We start from the raw sequence: 27,655 nt of genomic DNA, 5'->3' as shown, positions 1-27,655 counted from the left end.
AAAGTAGTGTATGTATACACACACACACACAGGAATATTAGTCAGCCATGAAAAAAGAAAGAAATTTTACCATTTGTGACAACATGGATGGAACTTGAGGGCATTATGCAAGGTGAAATAAGTCAGAGAAAGACAAATACTGTATGATATCATTTATATATGGAATCTAAATAAACCCAAACTCATAGATACAGAGAATAGATTAGTGGTTGCCAGAGGTGGGGAGTGGGGGGTGGGCGAAATGGGTGAAGGTGGTCAAAAGGTTCAAACTTCCAGTTATAAGATAAATAAGTCCTGGGGATGGAATGTACAGCATGGTGACTATAGTTAACAATACTGTATTATCTATTCGAAAGATGCTAAGAGAGTAAACGTTAAAAGTTCTCATCATAAAAAAAAATTGTAACTATGTATGGTGATGGATGTTAACCAAACTTATTGTCATAATAATTTTATAATATATACATGTATCAAATCATTGTCGTATTCCTAAAACTAAAACAATAAAAAAAAAGTTCAGGATAGATCAGTGGATTTTAATGTTAACAGAGTATGAAAAAGTTTAGTGAGTTGATTTCAGATTCAACATCACAGCTAACCTTTAAGAATATATCACTTGTCAAGTTTTAGTGTAATATCCAGAATATCCACAATTATAGGAAAAGCTATTAAAATACTCCTTCCTTTTCCATCTAAAAAAAAATACTATCTAAACTTCATTTTGACATTAGCAAGGGAAACTTTCTTCACCGTGACTTGCCTTCCACAGTTTGACGTGCACAAAATTGCCTAAAAAATGTTTTTTATATTATTACATCTAATACCTGAGCAGAGTTAGGAAGTGAGGAGGAGAAAGTCCAGCTTTCCTTTTGGCAAGATCTTCCTTCTCTGCCCTATAATCTCTCTACTTGCTGACCTTGCCAGGATTCTGTCTAGTATCCTTATTTCATTGTTCAAAAAGAACAGTTGTTCATCAATTGTGGTGATGGTTGCACAACTCTTTAAATATACTAAAAACCATTAAATTGTACACTTTAAATGGGTAAATTGTGTGGTATGTGAATTATATCTCAATAAAGCAGTTTAAAAAAGAAAAGGGAGGGAATAAATATAAAAATCATTCTAAAATATCTTCTGAACAGAATTAATTTCCTAAAGTGGAATTAAAAATTTTTCTATGTATTCTTATTATTGAAATAAAAGCCTAATACACTAAAAGTTAAAAATAAAATAAGAATATTTAGATTTACTTTTTTTTTTTTTTGAGGAGATCAGCCCTGAGCTAACATCCGCCAATCCTCCTCCTTTTTTGCCGAGGAAGACGGCCCTGGGCTAACATCTGTGCCCATCTTCCTCCACTTTACATGGGACGCCGCCACAGCACGGCTTACCAAGCAGTGCGTCGGTGCGCGCCCGGGATCCGAACCAGCGAACCCCGGGCCGCCGCAGCGGAGCGCGCGCACTTAACCGCTTGCGCCACCGGGGCGGCCCCTAGATTTACTTTTTATATTAGAAAATATATTTGCGTGGTTCAAACTTCAAAAGTACATAAGGGTATACAGTGCTAAATTTCTCTCCTATCTCTGTCTCTCAGCCATAGTCCCCTTCCCAGAAGAGACTAATGTTATTAGTTTCTGCAGAGATATTTTATGCATTTATAATAAGCAAATAAGTATATCTATAGTCTTTTTCTCCTTTTTTGCCAAATAGGTGGTATACTGTATACACTATTCTGCACCAAGCTTTTCTAACTTGGATATTATCCCATATCAGTACATAAATAGTATTATCACTGGGTTTGGTTTTTTTTTTTTTTTTGGCAGTTTTATTCTTTTATTGGTACATAAAATAATAATGCATCTTGTAATCAATTGTAGATTTGATGAAGTGTGATATAAACATTGATGAACATCCTGCTAGGATTGATCTCCAAATCACTTGTAACCAACTATATACTAAGCATTGACCTCCGTCTTTGCTAATAATTGGTCATCATTAGACTTTTTCTTTTTTTGCCAACCTGATAGAAGTGAAATGGTATTTCACTGCAGTTTTATTTTTCTTATTGAGGTATAACTGACATATAACATTATGTTAATTTCAGGTGTGCAGCATAATGATTCAAAATGTATGTATGTTGAGAAATGATCACCACAGTAAGTCTAGTTAACATCCATCCCCATACATAGTTACAAAAAAATTTTTTTTTCTTGTGACGAGGACTTTTAAGATCTACTCTCCTGGCATCTTTCATCACTGCAGTTTTAAATGCATTTCCCTAATTACTATTTAGCGTTGTTACTGTTGGCCATTTATATTTCCTTTCTGTGAATTGCCTGTTTAAATCTGTTGCCCATTTTTATAGAGCTGTCTTTTTCTGTTTCTTTTTTTTAATAATTTCTCACAAAAATTATATATATTTAAGGTGTACAACGCAATGTTTTGATATATGTATACATTATTATATTATCACTGTTTTTAAAAAGTGCTTAATATTCCATCTTCTGAATACTATAATTTGGAACTAACTGTTGACATTAAGCAATTCAGTAACGACTTTAAACCTTTTTTTGCCTTTATTCCACACACAGGCACTAACTAAATATAGTGTACAATAATGTGTACTGGCTAGATTCAACTCAAGTATCACCAGTTTGCTCTGTGTGCCCTTTGATACCAATCAGAATCACAACAGGATTTTGTTTTTTTTGACGTGATTCTAAGATTTATCTGTGAGAAAAAAATACACAAGAATAACTAAGACCTTATTTAAAAAGAACAGAGGAGAGAGTTTGAACAAATTTGCCCTTCCGGATATTAAAGTATACTATATGGTTAGAGTAAGTAAATAAAATCATATTGTCAGATTGATAGATGTATTACTTGTACAGAACTGAGTTCATTAATAGCTCCTGTGTATAGGAAAATATAGTTTAGATAAAGAATGTATTTCAGATCTGTAAAGAAATGGTGTTTTTCCATTGGTTGTCTATTTGAAAATGAAAAAATAAAAATATCACACCAGAAACAAACATCAGTTTCCACATGGAATAAAGTACTAAATATATATATTTTTTAAAGCTGGATAAAAGGTCCTACATTACTATTATAAGAAAATATTGAATATTTTTATTATTTGGAAGTAGGAAAGTTTTCTTAAGTAATACATGAAACCCAAAAGATCAAGTTAGATGGATTTAACTGTATAAAATTTTTAAGCATATGTCCAATAAAAGACCCTGTAAACAAGATTCACACTGAAAGATATTTGCAACATAGAGATCAAAGGATTGTTATCTATGATATATCAAAAGAGCAATTACAAGTTAGTATGAAAACAACAAATAACCCAATAGCAAAATTTACAAAGGCTATCAATATGTAATTTACAGAAGATGAAATATGAATGGCCAATAAACATATGAAAAGATTTGCAGCCTCTTGGAAAATTAAATAAGAACAATCAATGCAATTTAACAGTTTTTTTGCTCATTAGATCAGCAAACTTTAGAATAAGATTGAGGGATACTGCTGGTTAAAAATAGCAGAATAAATTTTTTCTCCACTCCTATTCATCATAACCCAGCAGAAACAATAAAAATAAACAAAAAGAAAAGAAAAACTCTATCTTCAATGAAGCAGTAACTAGAACCTTAAAACACTAAAGCAAATAAGAATTCTGAATCTAAAGAAAATGATGGGCACTGACACATGCCTCCTCTATCCTGGAAAAGGAAATAAGTTTCCCTGATAGTATCTTAGTTATGAATGGTTGATCCATGATCTTTGGTTTAAGGGTAACACAGTTCTGGAGGAATGAGGCAACAAGAATAATATTCTTGGGAATATTATAGGAATATTTTCCCATAATTGGGAATATTCCTGTACAGATACAGGTTAGCATAGAAACCTCATACCAACGAGCAGTCATTTCCCAGTCCCTCATTCCCTGGCTCCTGGCAAGCCTAGCTTACTTTCTATTTCTATAGATTTAGCTACAGACAAATTTCTGGACATTTCATAAAATAGACTCATACACTATTTGAACTTTTGTGTCTGCCTTCTTTTCACTTAGCATAATGTTTTCAAGGTTCATCCACGTTGTAGCATGGATCAGTGCTTCATTTCTTTTTAATAGCTGAATGATATTCCCTTGTATGTATAATACCACATGTATCTATTCATCAGTTGACGGACATTTGGATTATTTCCACTTTTTGGCTGTTGTGCATAATGCTGCTATGAACATTCTTAGCCAAGTTTTTGTGTGGACAGATTTTCTAATAATATACTTAGGAATGGAATTGTGGGTTATATGATAATTCTGTGTTTAATATTTTGAGGAATTGCCAAACTTTTTTATTTTACAAACCCACCACAAATGTATGAGGGATCCAATTGCTTCATATCTTTATGAACACTTGTTATTATTCACTTTTTTAATTATAGCAATCCTAGTGGTTGTAAAGTGGTATTTCGTCGTTTTGATTTATATTCCCTTAATGACTAATGATGTTGAACCTCTTTTCATGTGCTTTTTGGCCATTTGTATATCTTCTTGGAGAAATGTCTAGTCAAATCCTTTGCCCGTTTTTTAATTAAGTTTTTGTCTTTTTACATTAAATTGTAAGAGTTCTTTATATATTCTAGATAACAAGTCCCTTGTCATATATAGGGTTTGCAAATAGTTTAACATTCTTGTTAGTGACCTTTGAAGCACACAAGATTTTAATTTTGATGAAGTCCATTTTGTTGTTGTTGCTTTTGGTATCATAGCTAAGAAACTATTGCCTAATTCATGGTCACGCAGATTTACATCTATGTTTTCTTCTAAGAGTTTTATAATTTTAGCTCTTACACTTAGGTCTCTGATCCATTTTTGAGATAATTTTTGTATATAATGTGAGGGAGGAGTCCAACATCATTTTTTCTTTTTTTGCATGTGGATGTATGCTTGTTCCAGCACCATCTGTGGAAAAGACTATTCCTTCCCTATCAAATATTCTTGTCATCGTTGTCAAAAATCAATTGACTTAAATGTATGGGTTTATTTCTTGACTCTTAATTCTATTTCATTGATCTACGTGTCTGTCTTTATGCCAGTACCCACACAGTCTTGATTACTATAGTTTGAAAGTAAGGTTTGAAATTGGGAAGTGTGAATCCTACAACTTTATTCTTGTTTTTAAAGATTGTTTTGGCTATTCTGGGTCCCTTGAATTTTAGGATCACTTTGTTAATTTCTGCAGAAAAGCCAGCTGGAATTTTAATAGAAATACTGTTGCATCTGTAGATCAATTTGGCGAGTATTGTCATTTTAACAAGGTTAAGTCTTCCAATCCATGCATATGAGATGTCCTTCATTTATTTAGCTATTCTTCCATTTCTTTCAACAGTGTTTTGTAGTTTTTGTTGTACAAGTCTTGGACTACTTTTGTTAGATTTATTCCTAAATATTTTATTCTTTTTGACACTATTGTAAGTGTAATTGCTTTCTGAATTTCATTTTTGGATTGTTCATTGCTAGTGGATAGAAATAAAATTCAATTTTGTATGTTGATCTTATATCCTGCAACCTTGGTGAACACGTTTATTCTAATAGTTTTGTGTGTGTGTGTCCGCACACGCACGTGTGCTCATTTGGATTCCTTCAGATCTTCTAAACAGAAGATCATGTCATCTACAAACAGAGGTAGTTTTACTTCTTCCTTTCCAATCTGGATGCCTTTTATTTCTTTATCTTGCATTGTTGTCCTGGCTAGAACCTCCAGACTACTCCAGTACTATGTTGAATAGAAGTAGTAACAGCGAACATCATTGTTTTCCTGATCTTAGTGGCAAAGTGCTCAGTCTTTAACCACTATGTATGATATCAGCTGTGGGTTTTTCATAGAGGTCCTCTATGAAGGTGAGGAAGTTTGCTTCTATTCCTAGTTTGTTGAGTGTTCTATATTGTGAAAGGATGTTGGATTTTGTCAAATGCTTTTTCTGTGTGTATTCAAATAATTCCATGGGTTTTTTCATTTATTAATATAGTGTACTACATCGATTGATTTTCATGTGTTGAATGAACCTTGCTTTCCTGAGATAAATCTCACTTGGTCATGGTGTATAATTTTTTTATATGTTGTTGGATTCAGTTCACTAGTATTTTGTTGAGGTTTTTACATCTGTATTTATAAGGGATATTGATCTCTAGTTTTCTTTTCTTGCAATGTCTTTGTCTGGTTTTGGTATCAAGGTAATACTGGCATCATAAGATGAGTTGGGAAGTGTTTCCTCCTTGCCTATTTTTTGGAAGAGTTTGTGAAGAATTGGTGTTAATTATTTTTGAAACACTTGGTAGAATTTACCAGTGAAGCCATCTGACTTTAGTTTGTGGGAATATTTTTGAGTACTAATTCAGTGCCTTTACTTGATACGGATTATTGAGATTTTCTGTTTCTTCTTGAATCAGGTTCAATAGGTTGTTCTAGGAATTTGTCGGTTTCACCTAGGTTATATAATTTGTTGGCATAGAGTTTATAGAATTCCCTTGTAATCTTTTTTATTTCTGTAAGGTCAATAGTAATGTCCTCTCTCTCATTCCTGATTTTAGTAATTTGAGTCTTCCCTCATTTTGCTTTGTCAATCTATCTACAAGTTTCTCAATTTTGTTGACCTCTTCAAAGAATCAATTTATTATTTCATTGATTTTCTCTATTATGCTTCTATTTTCTATTTCATTTATTTCTCCATTCATATATTGTTTCCTTCTGCTTGCCTTGGATTTAGTTTACTCTTTTTTTTTTCTAATTTTTTAAGGTGGAAGGCTAGATTATTGATTTGAGATCTTTTTTCTTTTTTAAGAGGCATTTACAACAATAAATTTTCCTCTAAGCACTTCCTTAGCTTTATCTCATATGTTTTGGTATGTTGTATGTGGTTTTTTTTAAACCATCTCAAAGTATTTTCTAATTTCTCTTGTGATTTCTTCTTTGACTCATTGGTTAGAACTGTGTAGTTTAGTTTTCGCATATTGTGTGAATTTCCCAATTTTATTTTTCTGTTATTTATTTCTAATTTCATTCCATTGTGTTTGGAGAACATACTTTGTATGATTTAAAAATTATTGAGACTTGTTTTATGGCCTAACATGTGGTCTGTCCTGGAGAATGTTCTACATACTCTTGAGAAGAATGTATATTCTGCTGTTGTTGAGTGTAATGTTCTATAGATGTTTGTTAGGTTTAGTTGGTTTATAATGTTGTTCAAGTCTTCGGTTTCCTTGTTCATCCTCTGTCTAGGTGTCCTATCTATTATTGAAAGTGGAGTACTGAAGTCTCTAACTGTTATTGTTGAATTATCTGTTTCTCCCTTCAGGTCTCTCAGTTTTTGACTCATGTATTTTGGGACTCTGTTGTTTGATGCATATATATATGTTTTGTGTGTGTGAGGAAGATCAGCCCTGAGCTAACATCCATGCCAATCCTCCTCTTTTTGCTGAGGAAGACTGGCTCTGAGCTAACATCTATTGCCAATCCTCCTCCTTTTTTTCCCCAAAGCCCCAGTAGATAGTTGTATGTCATAGTTGCACATCCTTCGAGTTGCTGTTATGTGGGACACAGCCTGAGCATGGCTGGAGAAGCAATGCGTCGGTGCGCGCCGAGGATCTGAACCCGGGCCGCCAGTAGCAGAGCACATGCATTTAACCGCTAAGCCATGGGCCGACCCCGCATATATATTTTTTAAATTATGTCTTCCTCATGAATTATCATTATATCAAATATCATATTTATCATTATAAAATGGCCTTCTTTTGTCTCTCATAACAAATTTTGTCTTGAGTCTGTTTTGTCTAGCATTAGTGTAGCCACTTGAGTTTTCATTTGGTTACTGTTTACATGGTATATCTTTTTCCCTTCTTTTACTTTTAACCTATTTGTGTCTTTGAATCTAAAATGTATCTCTTATAGACAGCATACCTTGGATCATGTTTTTTTAATCCATTCTGCCAATCTCTGTCTTCTTATTGGAGTGTTTAATCCATTTAAATTTAATTTAATTATGATGAAGTAGGATTTACATCTGCCATTTTGTCATTTGTTTTCTATGTCTTGTGTCTGTTTTGTTCCCCTGTTGCTCAATTACTTCCTTCTTCTATGTTAAATAGATATTTTCTAGTGTACCAGTTTAAATTCCTTTTATTATATTTTTTTGAGTTATTGCCTCAGTGGTTGCCCTGGGGATTACCATTAGCATCTTTTTTTTTTTTTTTTAATACTTTTATTTATTTATTTTTCCCCCCAAAGTCCCAGTAGATAGTTGTATGTCATAGTTGCACAGCCTTGTAGTTGCTGTATGTGGGATGCGGCCTCAGCATGGCCAGGGAAGCGGTGCGTCGGTGCACGCCTGGGATCCGAACCCAGGCCGCCAGCAGCAGAGCGCACGCACTTAACCGCTAAGCCACGGGGCCGGCCCTAGCATCTTAATTTATAACAATCTAGTTCAGATTAATACCAGCCTAATTTCAGTAGTATAGAAAAACTTTGCTCCTTTATAGCTTTATTTCTGACCCCCTCCTTTGTGCCATTATTGTCATACAAATTACATGCTTATACATTATGTGTCCAATCAACTTAGATTTATAATTATTGCCTTATCCAGTTTTCTTTTAAATCAAATAGAGATAAAAGAAGTTATAAGGAAAGATACATTTATACTGTCTTTCATATTTACTTATGTAGTTACTTTTACTGGTGCTCTTTATTTCTTCATGTGTATTCGAATTACTGTGTAGTGTCCTGTCATTCAGCCAAAAGAACTCTCTTTAGTATTTCTTGTAGAGCAGGCCTGCTGGCATCGGGTTCTCCCTGGTTTTGTTCGTCTGGCAATGTCTTCATATCGTCTTCATTTTGGAAGGATAGTTTTGCTGGATATAGAGTGCTTGTTTGACACTCTTTTTTCTCCCTAGCACTTTGTATAGATGATCCTGCTGCCTCCTGACTTCATGGTTTCTGATGAAAAATAAGCTGTTAGTCTTACTGAGCGTCCCTTGTACGTAATGAGTCACTTCTCTCTTGCACCTTTCAAATTTTCTCTTTGTCTTTGGTTTTCTAGCAGTTTACAGTGTTTCTCGGTGTGGATCTCTCTGAGTTTACCCAACTTGAAGATTATTGAGCTTCTTAGATGGGTATATTAATGTGTTTCATCAAAATTGAGTATTGTTTGGCCATTATTTTTCAAATATTCTTTCTTCACTTTTCTCTCTTTTCCTCCTGGGACTCCCATTATGTGTATGTTGGTATACATGATGGTGTCCCACAGGTTTTTGAGGCTTTTGCTCTATTTTCTTCATTCTTTTTTCTTTCTATTTCTCATAATAGATTATCTCAATTGACATATCTTCAAGTTAACTGATTATTTCTTCTGCCAGTTCACATCTGATGTTAAGCTTCTTTAGTGAATTTTTCATTTCACTTATACTTTTCTACTCCATAATTTTTATTTAATTCTTTCTTATAATTCCTCTCTCGTTATTGATATTCTATTTGGTGAGGCATTTTTCTTATACTTTCCTTTAGTTCTTTAGATGTGTTTTCTTTAATTCTTTGGTTATCTTTAAAACAGATGATTTAAGTTTTTATCTAGTAAGTCCAACATTGGGTTTCTTCAAAGACACTTCTTATTGACTGCTTCTTTTACTATGTATGTGTCATACTTTCCTGTTTCTTTGCATGGTTCATAAGTTTTGGTTTTTAAACTGGATAGTTTAAATAATATAATGTGGAAACTCTGGAAATTAGATTCCTCCCTACCCCTAGATTTGTTGTTATTGCTGTTTGCTGTTGTTGCTCTTTGTTTGTTTAGTGACTTTCCTGAACTAATCCTATAAAGTCAGTATTCTTTGTGGTGTGTGGCTACTGAAGTCTCTTCCTTTTCAGCTTAGTGGTCAGCTAATTATTAGACAGAGATTTCCTTAAATGCCTGGAACCACTAAGTTTCCAAGCTTTCCTGAGGGGCTCTGTATGTGTCTTGGGGCATGCCTTTAATGCTCAAGCAGGCAGTTTATAATTCTGCCTTAGCTTTCACTTTGTCTTTGCACCGTGTCTCAAAGACAGCCAGAGGTGAGAGCTTATGGCTTTCACAGCTCTTGCCTGTGCATGCACATTGCCCTGGTCATGCATGTAGACCTAGGCATGTGCACAGCCCTCCACATGTGCCTGGCCTTCTAGATTCCTAGAAATATGTCAGAACTTTTCAGAAGTCCTCATAGGTATCTCATTCCTCAGCTTTTTGACTATTTTGGTCAATGCCTTGTTTGCCCTGTCTGTTGTCATCACCTCAGGCACCTGCAATGTTAAATGGTTGCCATTGATTATTGTCAACAAACTACCTCCCTTCCTTCTCCTCTTCTAGGGAAAAGGCTATTCACACTGAATGAGGTCTGAATCAGTTCAAATAAGGACAAGGCTTGCAAATGGGAGTTTCCAGGGAATTGCCAGACAGGTCAAATAATAATAGTTCTCTTAGAATGGTGTTTAGGGAACTCCAAACCTGCTCTACTCGTTCCAGTGGCTACTAGGCCACTCCTGGTTTTCACTGTGGTTGCAGGAATATTCGTTTTTAAATCTTTTGTGATGCTGGGACTATGAGAATGGGTGTAGGTCAAGTTAAAATGTCATATAGCTGTTCTTACTAAAATGCAGCATTTTTTCTTGAATAAGCACTCCTTGGATTATTGCAAGCCATTGGTTAATTTCCAGAGTTCTGAAAACATTGATTCTGACCATTTTTGCCAGTGCTTTTGTGGTAGAGCGTCTTGTGCTCTCATTGCTTTTATGGAGGACTGGCTTTTCAGAGGTCATTACTCTGTCATTCCCACTGACATCATTCTAATTTAAGAGATTTTAAGGAAAGTCTAACCCCCAAAAAATTCCCTGGGAGAATTGTTCTCAAAGTATAAACATGGAAGACAAACATACAAGCATACAAGGACTAAGGAATATAGCACCAATAAACCTGTGCTAATGAAAACTACTCGATGAAGAAATCTTACCAACCAAAAATTAAATTGAAAATACAGAATTCAGGCATTAACTGGAAAAGGGGACAAGAGGAACCTTTTAGGGAGTGTGAAAATAATCTATATCTTGATTTGAGTGATGGTTACGTGTGTATCCGTATGTCAAAACTTATTGAACTATGCACTCAAAGAGTAGTGCACTTCACTGTATGTAAAATATGCCTCAATTAAAAACAAAAATATAGAGCTTAGGAATGGTAAAATTGGGAAACTGAATGGTAGAACTATGTGTAATGGGAATTATGAATCCAGAACAGAATGTAAATGTTGACTATGGAAAAATATCTTCCAAATACCAGGAGTTGGATGTAAAAGCTGGGAAGGGAGATGGGGAAAGTATAGTATATGTATTAGTTGTTTATTGCTGCATAAAATATATGTCAGACTTTAGCAACTTGAAACCTAAATCTCTTTATTATCTCACTTAGTTTCTATGGTCAGGAATCCAGGAGCAGCTTAGACAGGTCATTCTGGTTCAGGGTGTCTCAGGAGGTTTCAGTCATCAGGAGGCTTAACTAAGGCTAGAGGACTCACTTCTAAGATGGTTCACTCGCATGGCTGTTAGTAGACTGCCTTAGTTCTTTGTCACACGGATTTCTCCATAGGTCTAGTTGAGTGGTCTCACAACATGGCAGCTAGCTTCCCTCAGAACCAACTGTCTGAGAGAGAGAGCAAGGCAGAAGCTGTAATGTCTTTCATGACCTAGCCTCGGAAGTCATAAACTGTCATTTGTGCCATATTCTCTTGGTTGCACAGACCAACCCTGAAGCAGTGTTGGAGGGATTACAAAAAGGTAGAAAGATGCAGAGGACCATTAGGGGTCAGCTTGAAGGCTGGCTCCCACAGTCTGCTATAGTTTCATCACCTTTTTTAGCCAAGAGCCATGTATGTATAGAATAACTGCTCACAAGTTAGAAAATCATGCTTCCAACCTCCTAATGTATTTGTATAATCCTTTTTCCTTGCTTTAGTGCACTCTTTTAGGAACCTCATTCTCCCTCTAGAAGCATTTACTAAACTTGAGTAGATCTTTATTTTCATTGTAGTTTATTAAAAATGTTTTTCTTGTGTTAAAATCAAACTAAATTTTATGTTTTTACATTTTAAAATTTTGTCTATAGTATGTCGTCGTTTTAGTAATTATTTCTGCCTATTCTATGTCTACATATGCTTGGAGTGATCTTGTAAGGAGTGTAGTTATTTCTAAGTGGTAAGAATTTGGGCTTTTTTTTTTTGTTAGCTTTCCTCTTTATCTTTCTACTTTCCTCTGAATTGCTTAGAATTCTTTTTTATAATGGGCATGTACTCTGTTTATAAAAAGAAAACCAGACTTTCAAAATAAGTTTTATAATAGGGAACATTCTCATCGCTATTGATTAGAGTATAAAATTGGGTATAACCTTCTTTGAGGGACAATCTGGTAGTGTCTATCACAAACTTAAATGCTACTCATATACTGTGAATCAAAAATTCCATTCCTGTGAATCGGCCCTAAAATACTTATTCATATGCACAAAAATATGCATAGAGTGTTTATTATATCATCATTTATAACAGTAAAACATGAGCAACAACTGAAATGTCCAATAATAGGTAAATGTTTAAGTAGGGTATATTTATGGTATTGAAAACCATGTGGCCATTAGAATGGTGAAGATTCATAATGTACCACATGGAAATGGTATGTGAGAAATGTTAAGTTACTTACTGTGTATAGAAGAACTCCAAATATGTTTTTTTTTTTAATCTAGATGTATATATATGTACATGTTTATGTTTTAAATGCATAGGAAAGAGTCTGGAAGGATGCATACCAAATAAACAAGGATACCTCTAGGATAGGAAATAAGAAAGGGGTTGAAGGTGGAGGAAGGACTTTTTTTCTTCTGCGTGTTTGTGAATTATTTTTGTGGAGAGTGCATGCATGTATTTTAACTTAATTTTGAGACCTGACTCTGGTCGTACTGTGGAAGGTGTATAGTAGAGACAACTGCAGTTCAAGCACATTTCACTTTTTCAACTGTGAAATGATCTTCTAATTAGAAAAGATCTGATCATGAGGATTTTGTACTTTGTGGATCTTAGGTGGCTTGTTTTCATCCGAGTTGCTTCAATTGTCCAGGCAAAAGAGGCTGAGATTCCAAACTGCAGGAATGAGGATTGGAGAGAACATGAAGAGAATTTTAGAAGAGAGAAAGTGATTGGATTTAGTAAGCATGTGAGAGTTGGGGAAGAGAGTAGACTGGAAGAAACAGTTGAGATAGGGGACACAGAAAGAAGAGCAGACTTAAAGGAAGAGGGTAATGGATTAAATTTGCTATGTTGAAGACCTGTGGGAAATTCTCATGAAGCTATCTAGCAGATGGTTTGAAAAAACAGTCTGGTGCCCTGGAAGTCATTGGCATTTAGATATTTTAAATCACGTCTGTTGATAGTTGAGATAACCAAAGGAAGAGTGTAGAGAGTGAGAGAAGATGCTTAAAGATGGAACCTTGGGCACACTAACACGTAAGGAGCTAGCAAAGCAATCCCTGAAGCCTACTGAAAAGTTGCGTTGGAGAGTTGTATCCAGCATTCCAAGGATGGAGATGATGTCAGTGGTCAGTTGTGTCACACTCCACAGAATTTGGAAGGAAGAGGAAACATTTAAATTTGTAGTATTAGGGACTTTGACAAGAATGAGTTGTGGTGGAGAGCCCTCTAGTGGAAGGGAGCATGGCGTTTGAGGAAGTGAAAGGAGCCTGATAGAACTGAAGCCCAGAAAAGAAAAAAGGCTTTTTCATCCTTTGAATACAGTGCAGTGACTTTCGTATTGAAAAGAAATTAATCAGGGTTTGTTTTAGTCCCTAAGTGTATGAAGGTTATATGTAAATTTTCTTTTCTTCTGCCTTGTGAAACGTAAAAAAGAAGTTTTGAGGAGCTAAAACTTGTGGAGAATGACATTTTTTTCAGCTTTGGGAAGTAAGTAGGGAGTAAGGGAAATTTTCTCCTAGGGAGAAGCAACAAAGCCAACAGTAAAGAGAAGGTGCCAGGCCTTTTGACACCTAGCTCAACTGAAGTTCCAAAGGCATGGACCAGCCCCAGAAGAATGAGTTAAATAAACCGTATTTATCAGTAAGCTGCTAACTAAGAAAAATCATTGTAAAATGTGTTACTGTACATATTTAATTTTTATAGTGCCTCTTCTGGAAAAACTACCTGCTTTATTACTTTGGTTTCTATATTATATGAAAACTGAGATTAAATTTACAGGGAAGAAGTTCTTTGTTTATTTTCTTCTCACACAAAAGACTAGATAGGAGGATATTCTTTATAACTTCTCTTCCTTTGTTTTATTAAATTAGTAATTATGCATAGAGAAAATTGTGGAACAACATATTTTAACAGTTAACATCACTTACCTCAGAGGGGAATTGGTGAGGGAAGGCTGAAATTAACTCCTTTAGCACTACTTTGTTGTTTAACTTAATTACAGTGTTTATAAAACAACCAATAAAGTATGTAGTGTTTATAGGAAAAGGCTAAAAATAAAATAAATTAATACATATTTGTAGAAAGATTAAGAAAACCATATAGAGGTATATAATATAGGAAGAGTCTGCCACTCTAAATTCATATTGTGTGTCTTTGGCTATATATAAGCTTTTATTACTATACAAAATGGAACGTAGATTATGTAGAAATATATATATTTGTAAAACTATATACTTTTTCATTTATATCGTGAGCATCTTTCCATATTGATATATATCCATTTATGTTTTTAAACACAACATAGAATTTTAAAAACTTTTTGGGGGAATCTTTTTTTTGTTGAAATATAACATATACAAAGAAAAGTATCCAAGTTAATGACTTTTACAAAGTGAAGACAAGCATACAACCACCATCCAGATCAAGATCAAGAACAATGCTCATCACTACATAAGCCTTCCTCCGACTGCCTCCCAGTAATTAACCTCCTCCCTCCTAACCATGTGGTAACCGCTGTTCTGATTGCCATCCATATAGATAAGTTGTGTCTGTTTGTTAACTTTATATAAATTGAATCATACAGTTGTGTGTGGCCTTTTTAGGTGTGTGTCTGACCTTTTTTGGCCAACATTATTTTTGTGAGATTTATCCACGTGGTTACATATAGCAGTAGTTTATCCTTTTTCTATTTAATATGGTAGTCTGTAGTAGAATGCATAAGTATCAGAATTTATGTGTTCTCCTGTTGATGGATGTTTGAACAAGCATACAGTGCTAGCTGCCAGCACCTGTATCACATAGATCTTCAATCCATTGGAAAACTGCTGTGAATTACTTGAGAATGTAATCATTTTAGGTTTTGGAAAACTGTTTGAATTTCACCCTTTGAAAGTGAAAGGTGTTTCCAATCAAAGAACCTTGCTTCGCAGTCCAATCTTTCTTTTAACAAAACTCCCCCTTCCCTATTTGCTCAAATTTTCTTTTAACATAGGTTTTCAGAAGTGTGAAAATCTAGGGGCTTGTTTTTAGTGAGTTAAACGTGATCACCAAACCTCCTCCTTCTTCTCATATTAGAGGGTGTGATTACTTCATGATAACCACTCTTCCTGTTGTGTATTATAGCTTTAAACAGGTGTTGGCACAGGTGGTATGCAGTACTATCCAGTTACCATAAGTAATTCCTTGGGAGAGTTGAGAACCTGTTAACCTTCTATGATAACTGAATGGTCTTTTGCAAAGTACCTTATGGGCATATAAGATAGTTTTATCTTTCCTATTATTCTTTGTTTTTGCCAGTTGTATGTTGAATTATTCATTTTTGGAATAGCTATAATGACCAGAAGGAGCATGTGATTCTCATACTAGTATGTTTTAGACATGCTTTTTTACTTTCACACGTGGAGATTTTTCACATTTCTAATTAATTGCTGTCAAGAACTTCTTAGTGATAGCTGAAAACTACTGCTTTATATTTTATTCGGTTTTTGATAAGTCTTTGTGTTAGAAGAACATCTTTACCTCTTGAGATTTAAGAGGTCATATTGCAGCATAATTCTAAAAGTCTTCCAGTTCTTAGCTATCTGTACTAATGGTAATGAATGTGAAAATGCCTAAATGAATTAACAAATAAGCGAGAAACCTTATTGAAGAGAGTATTTTCAATGTTCTTAATCTTTTTATCAGTATCAATAATGAATAGCAAAACTTGCTGGCTTCATTTTTTTTTTTTCCTTCTTCTCAATATCTGATAACGTTCTAATATTCTAAACCAGGATTAGGGTGGATGTGATAGTGGTTGAAGGAGCACAAATCTAATCAACTTCTGAAAAATAACTGTTACTTAGGAATCTCTTTATTTATCTCATATTCATGGACCTGGTTTAGAGAGTAGTTTTAGAGACCACTTTCAAGTCTTGGTTAATAAAATATTTTGACCTTTAATAGGTCATTTCTGAATATATTCTAGCCAGTCTGAATATATTCTAGCCAGTCTAGCTAATCTAACTGATTAGATATATTCTAATCAGTCTTTACAAAGAAGCCCAGTGTGAAAGAGTTTGCTCAAGTTGCAGCTTCCTTATAGAGCAACACAGAGAATAAAGCACCCAGTAACCTAGAATCAACAGACCCCTCGTTAACTTCCCTGTAATTTCAATACCTACAACAGTTATTTCTCTTTCTACGTAGGTATCAGTCAGAGCCGGATATCTCACTGGCTGTTGCAGCAGGGATCAGACCTGAGTGAACAGAAGAAAAGAGCATTTTACCGATGGTATCAGCTTGAGAAGACAAACCCTGGTAAATATCATTTCCTTTTTTAATTGCATCTGAAATGAGACAAATGTAATTAATTACTTTATTGAATCCATGTGCTGACTTGTCTTCACTAAGGTAGTTTCATACTTGACTCTTGTTCCTTTATGCCAGAGAACACTCAACTATAAAACCTAAGCCCTGATTGTACCAATTTTTAGTTGAGTGCCTAAAATTATCTAGTCATTTTCATTCTTTCCTTCAAGGTGCCTCTTTGTTTCCAGGTTATATGACATTTCAAACCATAGTTTGAAAGAAAGGTCATGGTTGTCAGTAGCTGACTTTCTTTTCATCAACTATAGGTATACATGTAAGATTCCATATCTAGTTTTTTTGGTTTTGTTTTTGTTAAAATCTTGTTTTAGTTATTTATATATAAATAATATAAATTTAATACTTTTATTTAGTTCATGCTATACCATATCCAATGATCTCTGCTAATGATTTTCTGTTTTTAATTCTAATTACCAGGAGGGTGAATGTGTCTTTGGACTTTAGGGTGAAGTTGCCCTGATGACTTCGGAAGTAGCAATAGGTTGGAAAGTAGAAAACCTTTGTGTCTGAAGTTGCCAGGAATAGGCAAGATCTATTGCAGGATACTTTCAACAAGTGATATATAAAGTAAAATCTGAAATTGTTTGACAGACTGTCTCAATCTACGCATTACACAAACTGGTGGCAGTGAGCCTGATCTCAAGTTTAACCTTGTGATTGAGCTGTCTTTTGTAACACTAAAGGTTAAAACCTTTGCTTACAGACTAAATAACCAGTTGGAATATTGCATGTTGAAGACTCTTAGCTAATAATAGCATTGGCTCTTAGATGGAAATAAAGAATATACATAAAGACATGTGTGTGTGTGTATCTGTGGTGAGATTTTTTTTCAGAGATCACATTCTCAATCTGAAAGGCCCAGGCAGGACACAACAGAACACACCATATCAACCTCTCTGCAATGAATTTTTTTGTCTATCCTGCCCCCTAGTTTCTGTTTTGAAATATTTCAGATGTACAGAAAAGACCAGCACAATGAACACCCGTTTACCCTCGTCCTAGATACAATAATTGTTAACATTTTACTGTATTTGCTTTAATCCCTATAAAATAAATAAATTTAAAAAATTTTATTTTTATATATATATAGTATATACACGCACACAAACGCGCACACACATACTCCCTCTCTCTCTTCAGCATTCATCTCCTGGAAAGAAAGGGTAACTGCCTACATAACCACAGTCCCTTTTATCACATCTAAGAAAATTAATAGTAATTTTGTAATATCATCTAATATCCAGTCCGTATTCACATTTCTCTAGTTGTTGCAGGAATGTCTTTTGTAGGTTTTTTTTTGTGTGTGTGTGAGGAAGATCAGCCCTGAGCTAACATCCATGCCAATCCTCTTCTTTTTGCTGAGGAAGACCAGCTCTGAGCTAACATCTATTGCCAGTCCTCCTCCTTTTTTTCCCCAAAGCCCCAGTAGATAGTAGTACGTCATAGTTCCACATCCTTCTAGTTACTGTATGTGGGACGCCGCCTCAACATGGCCGGAGAAGCGGTGCATCTGTCCGCGCCCCGGATCCGAACCCGGGCCGCCAGTAGCGGAGCGTGCGCACTTAACCGCTAAGCCACGGGGCTGGCCCCTTTTGTAGGTTTTTTTAATTTAGTAATATCTGGTTTAGGTTGACAAATTGGAATTAGTTGTTATGTCTCTTTAGACTCTTAAATCTAGTCACTCAAACTTTTTTTTTGTGACATAAACTTTTTAACCATCTAATCTTACAGAATGTTCCACATTTTGGGTTTTTCTATTTCTTCTTAGTGTCAATTAACTTATTCCTCTATAGCCCCTCTATTTCCTGTAAACTGAAAGTTAGGATTAGAGGCTTGATTAGATTCAAGTTCAACATTTTTGGCAAGAATACTTCATGGATTATTTAGGGAGGGCATGCAATGACTGCAATCTAAAATGTGGCTACTAGACAATTTAAATTGCAGGCAAATAATGGCTGCAATTGACTTTGAAATGCATCAAAATAAAATGAATAGGGAGATGGGTATATATGTGATAAAGTACATATAGTAAAAGATGATATGAGTACAGATTTTCACTATAAAATTCTTTCATTGTTGCTGTATGTTTGAAAATTTTTTCAAAGCATTGGGCTAATGCTTTGTAGGTAATGTTTAGCTCATATTACCACATATCAAGAGGCATGAAATGTCAGGTTGTAGCACTATTCATATGCTAAGTTTGTTCCTTTCTTAAGATAGTGACCACCAGATCTTGTCTTTTCGATTTGTAAATAATCTATAGGGCATGATTTTGCCACTGGATTAATATCCTCTTCCACAACAACCTTTGCCACTGGTCTTAGCATCCATTGATGATGCCTACCTGAATCAGTTATTTCAATGGGGATTGCAAAATAGTGATAATCTAATCAAGCATTCCTTCAACATTTGTTAGTTGGCAGTTTTTCTGCGAGGAAGAATTTTCATTTTTAGATATTTTTCTAGTGATATCTAGATATACAAGCAAACCTCTCAAAATAATGACTCTATTGTTGCTGCCATTAGTTAAATGTTCTTTTTTTTTTTTTTCCTGAGGAAGACCAGCTCTGAGCTAACATCTATTGCCAGTCCTCCTCCTTTTTTTTTTTCCCCCAAAGCCCCCATAGATAGTTGTATGTCATAGTTGCACATCTTTCTAGTTGCTGCATGTGGGACGTGGCCTCAGCATGGCCAGAGAAGTGGTGCGTCGGTGCTCGCCCGGGATCCGAACCCGGGCCACCAGCAGCGGAGCGCGCGCACTTAGCTGCTAAGCCACGGAGCTGGCTCACTTAAATGTTCTGAAGTAACACAGTTCAGTAGAAATATAATGTGAATGACATATGTAATTTTAAATTATCTAGTAGCCACATTTTAAAATGTAAGAAGAAATAGCTAAAATTAATTTTAATAATATATTTTATTTAAGATATGAATTAACATTTCAACATTTAATCAATACTTTTAATAATTATTGAGATTTCTTTCCTTCCTCCCTCCCTCCCTCCCTCCCTCCCTTTTGTATGATTCTTTGAAATCCAATGTGTATTTCACCCTTAAAGCACATATGATTTCCAATCAGCTACATTTCAAGTGCTCAGTAGCCACATGTGGCTAGTGGCTACCCTATAGGGCAACACAGCTGTAGGATATATCATAGTTGAAGCAACACTTCAAACTCAGCTCTAATCAGTCTTTCCAAAGACATCACTTCTCCCATGATTCATAGCAGAGCAAATCAGATGGGGAGGGACAAAAATTTGGCACTTGTTCTGCTTAGTAGAGCAGCTTAGATAGCAGGAGTTTGGCTAGGTAAATAAGGAACTGTGCCCAGGGGTTTCATAAGCCTGTTTACATTCCAGCAATTGGCTACCGAGGGGAGCATCAGAGGGATTAGCAGGATATTCCAAAATGTATAGGTCAGAGCAATGAAGAATGTGAGGGACAAACACTGGTCAACTGTGTCAGGCACTCAGCCTCCCTAAGAGAAGGAATTTTTGTCTCTTGGATTTGGCATTTAGAACAGTGCCTTGACATACAATCTAATCACAGTTGGTGAGGCTAAATTCGCACCCTGGAGTTTCCAATCCCAGGCAGAGACTAAGATACCAGGAAAATGAATTCACTAGAAACAGGAAGGAGGACTAAGGTGCAGCTCACAGGCCACAGCAGCATTGTTGTAACTGATCTGATAGCACTGCCGACTGTGGAATACTACTATTACTGTTGGAATCCTGTTTTTATTACTGAGGTGATATAGTGTTCTTCTGAAGCTGTTTTTTAAAAAACTGTTGTTTTATTTTTATTTTTACTCTTATTTCTTAAATATTAAATATTTTTAAATATTAAACATTTCTTAAATATTAAATAAATATTTTTTAATTTATCTTGGAACCAGGGCTAGGTTCACTTGTCATCAGGAAATTGGAGGAAGGTGAAACTAGTGCACTGAAATAGGAAAAATGGGAAAGGACTAACAGCATCCATTCAGCTGTTGATTAGGAGCTGTTTTCCTTAAGGAGAAAATGCCTCTTTTTAAGAATAAGTTCTTCTAATTATATGAGTTTGCTTTTCCATGAAGTTACATATCAATTGTCCCCTTTTTAAAAGACTTGCTATTTTTTATTTGAAAACTGAATCCATACTGGTTCCCAGTTTTTTCTAGTTAAGTTTTCTGGAGGATGTAATTTAAAGTTAGCTGAAGAAAAGAGGATAAATTCATAATTGTCAATTGGTAGTTTTCGTTGCTGCAGCAGTAATTGGATGTTAGCAATTGAAATTTAATTTTTAAAGTTTTTCTTTGCATTTTCACCTTTGTTATAAGAGCTAATATGGTATAGAATTCTTTCTAGGTAAATGCAGTTTTATTTTGCTGACTTTTAGCCTTTGATTTTAGCTAAAGAATTGTATTGCTTCTTCTTATTCCATGGATGCTTTGGAACTACTAATAGGTTTGGATAAGATGAACCCCATTAGCATCTAAGAACAGCTTATCCACTGTTGCTTGTAGTACATCAGAATCTTCTTTGCAAGTCATTGCAGAGATGATTGGAATCCACTTAAATGTCCTTCAGTTGACAACTGGTTAAATAAATTGTGGTATTATCTGTATAGTGGAAGGCTATATAGCTTTTTTTTTTTTTAATGCAGCTTCATATGAATTGAATTTATGTGGTAGTATCAAATTCATAAGTGAATAAAGTAAGGCACAAAACAATGGATAGAGTATATTGTCATTTTATATAGGGGGAATACGTATACCCATACACACATATATGTTTATATAAACATAGAACATCTCTGGAAGGCTGTATTAGGAGCTGATAAGAATAGCTCTGTGGAGGGGAACTGAGAGATGGGAGTACAGGAGTGGCAGGGAGACTGTTAACTATATAACCTTCTGTGTCTTTCTAAGTTTTGTAGCATGTACTTTGTAGTATATATTTGAAAAATACATATAAAGTGTAATGAAAAGAAAGGAGAGAGAGAGAAAGAAAGGAGAGAAGGAAGGGAAGGAGGGAGGCAAAAAAGAAATTAATCCGTCTTGTTAATGGCTTTCAAGATATAAAAAACTGAAGAGCCTAGGTTTACATAGTCCAGACCTGCTTTTGAGAGGCAGTTAGGTAAAAAATAAGATGTTAGTGATTTTTATTGATAGGCAATTCTTTTATTTTATGAATTTTTCTCTGTCCAAGACAGATAGCTTATTAGAAGAAATGTAAATCATACCATCCCTTTGCATATATTCTGAGAAAAAATGGAAAATTACAAAGTGAAAAAGTGCTTTTTCTCTTTTCTCTAAATTTAAGCATTTAGAAAACAAACAAAAAATGTTTGTACAGTCTGCCTCTATTCCTTGGACTCAGTGTACTTCTCTCTGTATCCTTTGATGGAAGTTCTCTTTTTCAACCTCTTCACTCTGGATCCATTTGGATGTGGGGTTTTGGGTTTTTTTTTTTTTTTCTTTTTTTGTCTCTCTTTAAGTGGACCCAGCAAGAAAAATAATAGAGTGGATATTTAGGTTATTTTTACTGATAATCCGGTAGATATAGATATAGTGTAGTTCTCTGATAAACAGAGCCATCATCAGAATTTCCCAGCATAACCCTAAGCCTGCCAAGGCGTATGAATAAAATAGTCTGATGGAAACTGATCAAATAGAGTTTATCTTGTTTCTTATGAAAAGATTTATAAGAAAATGCCTATTTTTTAAAGAAGTGAGTACTAAATTCAGCATGGTTGACATCAGAAGTCCCTTTATATAATCATGTTAAGCTCAACAATCTTTTCCCTTGTCTGATTTAAACATTGCTATAGCAGACAGGGTTTGCTGAGTTCCTCTTGGCTCGTGTCACTGATTCTGCGTATTTCTAAATTAAACAATTAAATAAAGTTTGCCAAGAGGCTTATGCAGCAAGCACATGAAGTAAATTTGGAGATCAGAAGTAATGCCTCCTTCCTTCACTGTTGCAGAGTGTCAGAGCCTCATGGAAATCATGTATGTGACATGGGGGAAGATGAGAAATTACTTTTGGAGAAGCTAGTTTCTATGAACGAAGTAGCAATGACTTTCTTGTAGTCATTCTTTTATTAGCTGATTGGCAAAGGCTCACCCAGAAAAAAAAGAAGTAACCCTGATAATCAAGAAAATTATCATATATACAAAGTGAACATTTACCAAAATTTTAAAATCTATCAGCAAATTAGGAAGAGGTTTTTTTCCCCTCTTAGGTTTAAACTTGCTAGATAAATGTGCAAAATTTTGTCTTAATGGAAGCCTAGATATAATGGAAAAAATCTTTCTCTAAAGAAAATAGGCAACACATTTCCTGTAAGGAAAAAAAAAAGTAAGTTCTTTAGCCAACCCAGAACTCCTATATTTTACTTCAGTGGGGTTTAAAGTCTTATATACGTTGTTCCTACATTCTAGTATCTTTGTATTTCTGTCGAAGGCAGTAATTTTGAACCCATTCTTGGGTTCGTTGCTTGGGTTCATTATTCATTGCTCTCCATCTCTTTCAACCAAAGCAAGAAGAACTAAGTTTCTAGAACAAATCTGTGTTTATTGGAGTGTTTCCAGAGTGCTTCTTGTGCTATTTTTAAGTACTGCTACATTGAAAAAGAAAAATGAGCAAGGAAAAAAAGCCCCTCAAAAGTAACGTGATGATATTATGTTTCAAATTAAGTATGTTTACAAATTTGAAATTATTCAGTTTTCACCTTCTGTGCATAAATTGCTTTGATTTCTTTTAAAGTAACCAGGCCACTACTTTACTTCTCTCTTTTCTTTTTTTCCCTCCTTCCTTCTCTCCCTCTTTCTTTTCCTTCCTGACCAATTTTATTTCATCTAAATTTCCTTTTTGTAGAAAATCTAGAGAATATAGAATATTATAAAGAAGCATGGTTATATTACCAATAAACCCCAATGCCAAGAAAGAAGCCTTATTATCAGTTGGTTTATTTCCTTCAAGTGTATGATTGAGTTAGGATTCTTTATGTTCGTTTGTTTTATTTGTGCCCATTTATCATTCTACTTAACTAAGAAAGCATGCCATGGTTATAGATATGGCCTACTAGTTGGAATTCACTGACATATTCCCTATCCTCCATCCACAGAAGCCCTGAAACTTTCTGTCCTTTCACCAGAGCCAGGCCTTGGATGAGAGGACCCACTGCCTTGCCTGGTCTGCTTCTACCTCTCTTTTGATCAGCCATGATAGCCGCTAGTCTCTGTTTTGGACCTTTTATCATGGCTGTAGACCAAAATTTATATAATCTAACTTAGGTAGATTCTAAAGCCCTTGTTATGCTGTAATTCTTGCTTGTGTTCAGAAAAGTACCAAAACAAAGACTTTGAAACCCTCCAACCTGATAGTTCCATCTTCTGTCTAAACTTTGTTAACTTTGAATTAGGCCCAGACCTAATTGCCAAGTTATTTTGGCAGAATAAAATCCTCTTTCTTAAACTGTCTGAAGAAGGGTTTCAGTTTAGAGGTTCGTAGTGTGTAGGCCAGGAATTTTTTAAACCAGGGGTCAGTAAACTTCCTGTAAAGGATCAGATAGTAAATATTTTAAGCTTTGCAGGCTCTGGGGTCTCTGTCACAACTACTCAACTCTGCCATTGTAGTACAAAAAAGTGACATGTAAATGAAAGAATGTGGCTGTCTTCCAGTAAAACTTTATTTAAACTATGGCAGCAGGCCATAGTTTGCCACACGTTTTAAGCCACGGATCTCTAAAATATTGTATGACGACACATTCATCCATTTGAGGAAGAAGTTAAATATTTACATCACACACAACAGGAAATCATATATCTATTAAGGGTTTAAACAAAAATGGGAGCTATAAAAGTATTCTGAATGATACAAAACACATTGACCGCAAAAGAACAGATTGACAGGGACCGGCCCAGTGGCATAGCGGTTAAATGCACACGCTCCGCAGCAGCGGCCAGGGGTTCGTAGGTTTGGATCCCAGGCTCGCCGAAGCACTGCTTGTCAAGCCATGCTATGGCGTCGTCCTATAAAGTAGAGGCAGATGGGCATGAATGTTAGCCCAGGGCCAATCTTCCTCAGCAAAAAGAGGAGGATTGGCATCGCACGTTAGCTCAGGCTGGTCTTCCTCACAAAAAAAAAGAAAAAAAGAACAGATTGACAGATTTGACTACATAAAATTAAGATCACAAAGCACACCATAAATAAAGACAAACGACAAACTGGAAAAAAAATAGTTGCAATCTATATGACTAGCAATTGGTATGATTTCTACACACCAATAAAATCAATAACTCAGAAGAAAAAAAGGACAAAATATATAAATTCACAAGGAAAGATACATAATGGTTAGTAAACAGGAAAAGATGCTCATTCTTAATAATAATGAAATCTCTGTATTAAAGGGAAATTTTTTTGCCTGACAAATTTATAAATGTGAATAATTAGTAATACTTATAATAGTGCATTGGGGAACATGGGGAAGTAAACAACTGGAAATGATTGTGATGTCTTACATTAGGTCTATATTATTATGCAACAGATTACCCACACCTTAGCAACTGAAAACAACAAACATTTATTATCTCACAATTTGTGTGGGTCAGGAATCTAGGAGTGGCTAAGCTAAGATGATTCTGGCTCAGAGTTCTCATGAGGTTGTAGATGAGGCCAGGCTGCAGTCGTTGGGGCTTGACAGTCTACTTCCAAGGTCACTCATGTGAGTGTTGGCAGGCCCTAGTTCTTTACTGGCCAGTGCTATCAGGTCCTCTCCACATGGACCTCACCATGGGCTCCCTGAGTATCCTTACAACATGGCAGCTAGCTTTCCCCTGAGCAAGTGATCCAAGAGACAGAGCAACTAAGACAGACAGAGACACTACAGCGTATTCTATAATCTAATCCCGGAAGTGACATGCTATCACTTCTACCACGTTACTGGTCACACAGACTAATCCTGGTACAATATGAGAAGCAGCTACACAACCGAGTGAATACCAGGAGGCTGGGATCCTTAGGAACCACCTTGGAGGCTGGCTGCCACATAGCTGTATTGGGACTGTATGCCTAAGGCCTTATTTCTGTCTGTCAGCTGGGTTCTACAGTTCTCCACATGGTGTCAGCTCCTGCTAGAATGTCCAAAATGGCTTTTTTCCTCAAATATCTGGCATCTGGGTAGGTTTGACAGGAGCACCTGGGGGCCAGCTGGGCACCTTTCACTCCACATGGCTAGCTTGGGCTTCCTTTCAATATCGTGGTTTCAGGTTAGTCATACTTCTTATATGGCAGCTGGCTTCCCCCAGAGCCACCATTCCAGGAGATCTAGTAAGAAGTTGCAAAGCTTCTTATGACCTAGCCTCAAACTATTTCCATTTTCTCTTGTCAAAATGTATCAGGAGACCAGCCCAGATTCAAGGACGTGATTACCAGGAGATGTGACTTATTGTGAAGGGCTATCTTTGGAACCTATCCTGGGAAATTATACTTAGGAGAGATGAGGCTGGCTTGTTCTAAAATGGTAACAGTGAAAGTAATACAAATTGGTCTGATTATAGATATATTTTGAAGATAAAATTGACAGGATTTGCATGTGGATTGGATATGTAGCATGTGGAAGAAAGAGAAGTCAAAGAAGAATCTGAAATTTTTGAACTGAACAGTTTGAAAAATAGGGATGCCATTTATTCAGATGGGAAAGAATACAGGACAACAGGTTTGGAGAGGAAAATCAGGATTGGTTAAAATATTGGGCATAGGTATAAGAGAATGTATATAAAGATGTAGCCATTAAAGGGCGATCTACAAATAGATCTGTATACTGAAGTAGAAACACTACCCATGGTATTAATTGCAAGGTACAATAAGTAAAGTATGATTCTTTCTATGAGGAAAGAAATATATATTTATTAATATGTGCGTTATTCCACATAATTCTAACATGTTCTAACCTGTCTTTCTAGGGCTATGTTAAGAGTTTGGATTTTATTCCATAGGCAAAGGGAACTTTTTGAAGGGTTTTGATTAACAGAGAGATATGATCATAATTATGCTGTGGGGAGATGCACTGTAAAGAATGAAAGAATAGTGGGAGAGCCAGGGACTGAACTCTGTGAAAGCATACCACGTTATATTTAATTCTTTGAAATGAATCTATAGCGGCCTGAGACAACATTGCTTGCCTTGTTTTATTCATAGCTTCTAGCCTAGAGCAAGCCATGTAAAAAGGGTTTGAGGGACTGGCCCAGTGGCGTAGCAGTTAAGTTTGCATGTTCCACTTCGGCAGCCTGGGGTTCGCCGGTTCGGATCCTGGGCGCGGACCTACTCACTGTTCAGCAAGCCATGCTGAGGTGGTGTCCCACATAGAAGAACTAGAAGGATCTACAATTAGGATATACAGCTATGTACTGGGTCTCTGGGGAGAAAAAAGAAAAATAAATAAAATAAAATAAAAAGGATTTGGTAAATGGTGAATGAATGAATACATGCATCATCACCAGTTTAGGTTATTTGAGAAAAGTCTAGTGTAAGTTAGTAAAATATCTCAATTATACATTTTTTTATTGGTTTTTTATTATGTTCAAGAGATTACAGAAGATAGTATAGCATTAACAGGTAATAGACCTATAGAGATCTGATTTAGTTAGTAGACTAAAAGCATATCAAATATCATCTTATTTTCTTTGAGGCTATATTTGACTTTTTTTTTTTTTTTGAGAGTTTACAGCAATTAGGGTTATTTTAAATTCATCTCTTACCT

The 27,655-nt window shown here is 35.4% G+C and overlaps 1 protein-coding gene across 9 annotated transcripts in view; it reads left to right on the top strand.

The window, feature by feature from the left end:
• Window positions 1-27,655, top strand: part of HMBOX1 (homeobox containing 1) — a 111,992-nt gene that overhangs the window by 33,846 nt on the left and 50,491 nt on the right. For all 9 annotated transcript variants that reach the window (XM_058550424.1, XM_058550420.1, XM_058550422.1 and 6 more), the window contains exon 5: window positions 16,727-16,837. In XM_058550424.1, the coding sequence (XP_058406407.1) occupies window positions 16,727-16,837 (111 nt within the window). The remainder of the gene's footprint in view (window positions 1-16,726; window positions 16,838-27,655) is intronic.

Source organism: Diceros bicornis, chromosome 11 (genome assembly GCF_020826845.1).
Source record: "Diceros bicornis minor isolate mBicDic1 chromosome 11, mDicBic1.mat.cur, whole genome shotgun sequence".
NCBI classification, from domain to species: Eukaryota; Metazoa; Chordata; class Mammalia; order Perissodactyla; family Rhinocerotidae; genus Diceros; species Diceros bicornis.
The sequence above is the reverse complement of the archived record's forward strand: the minus strand, read 5'-3'. Positions and strand labels throughout refer to the sequence as shown.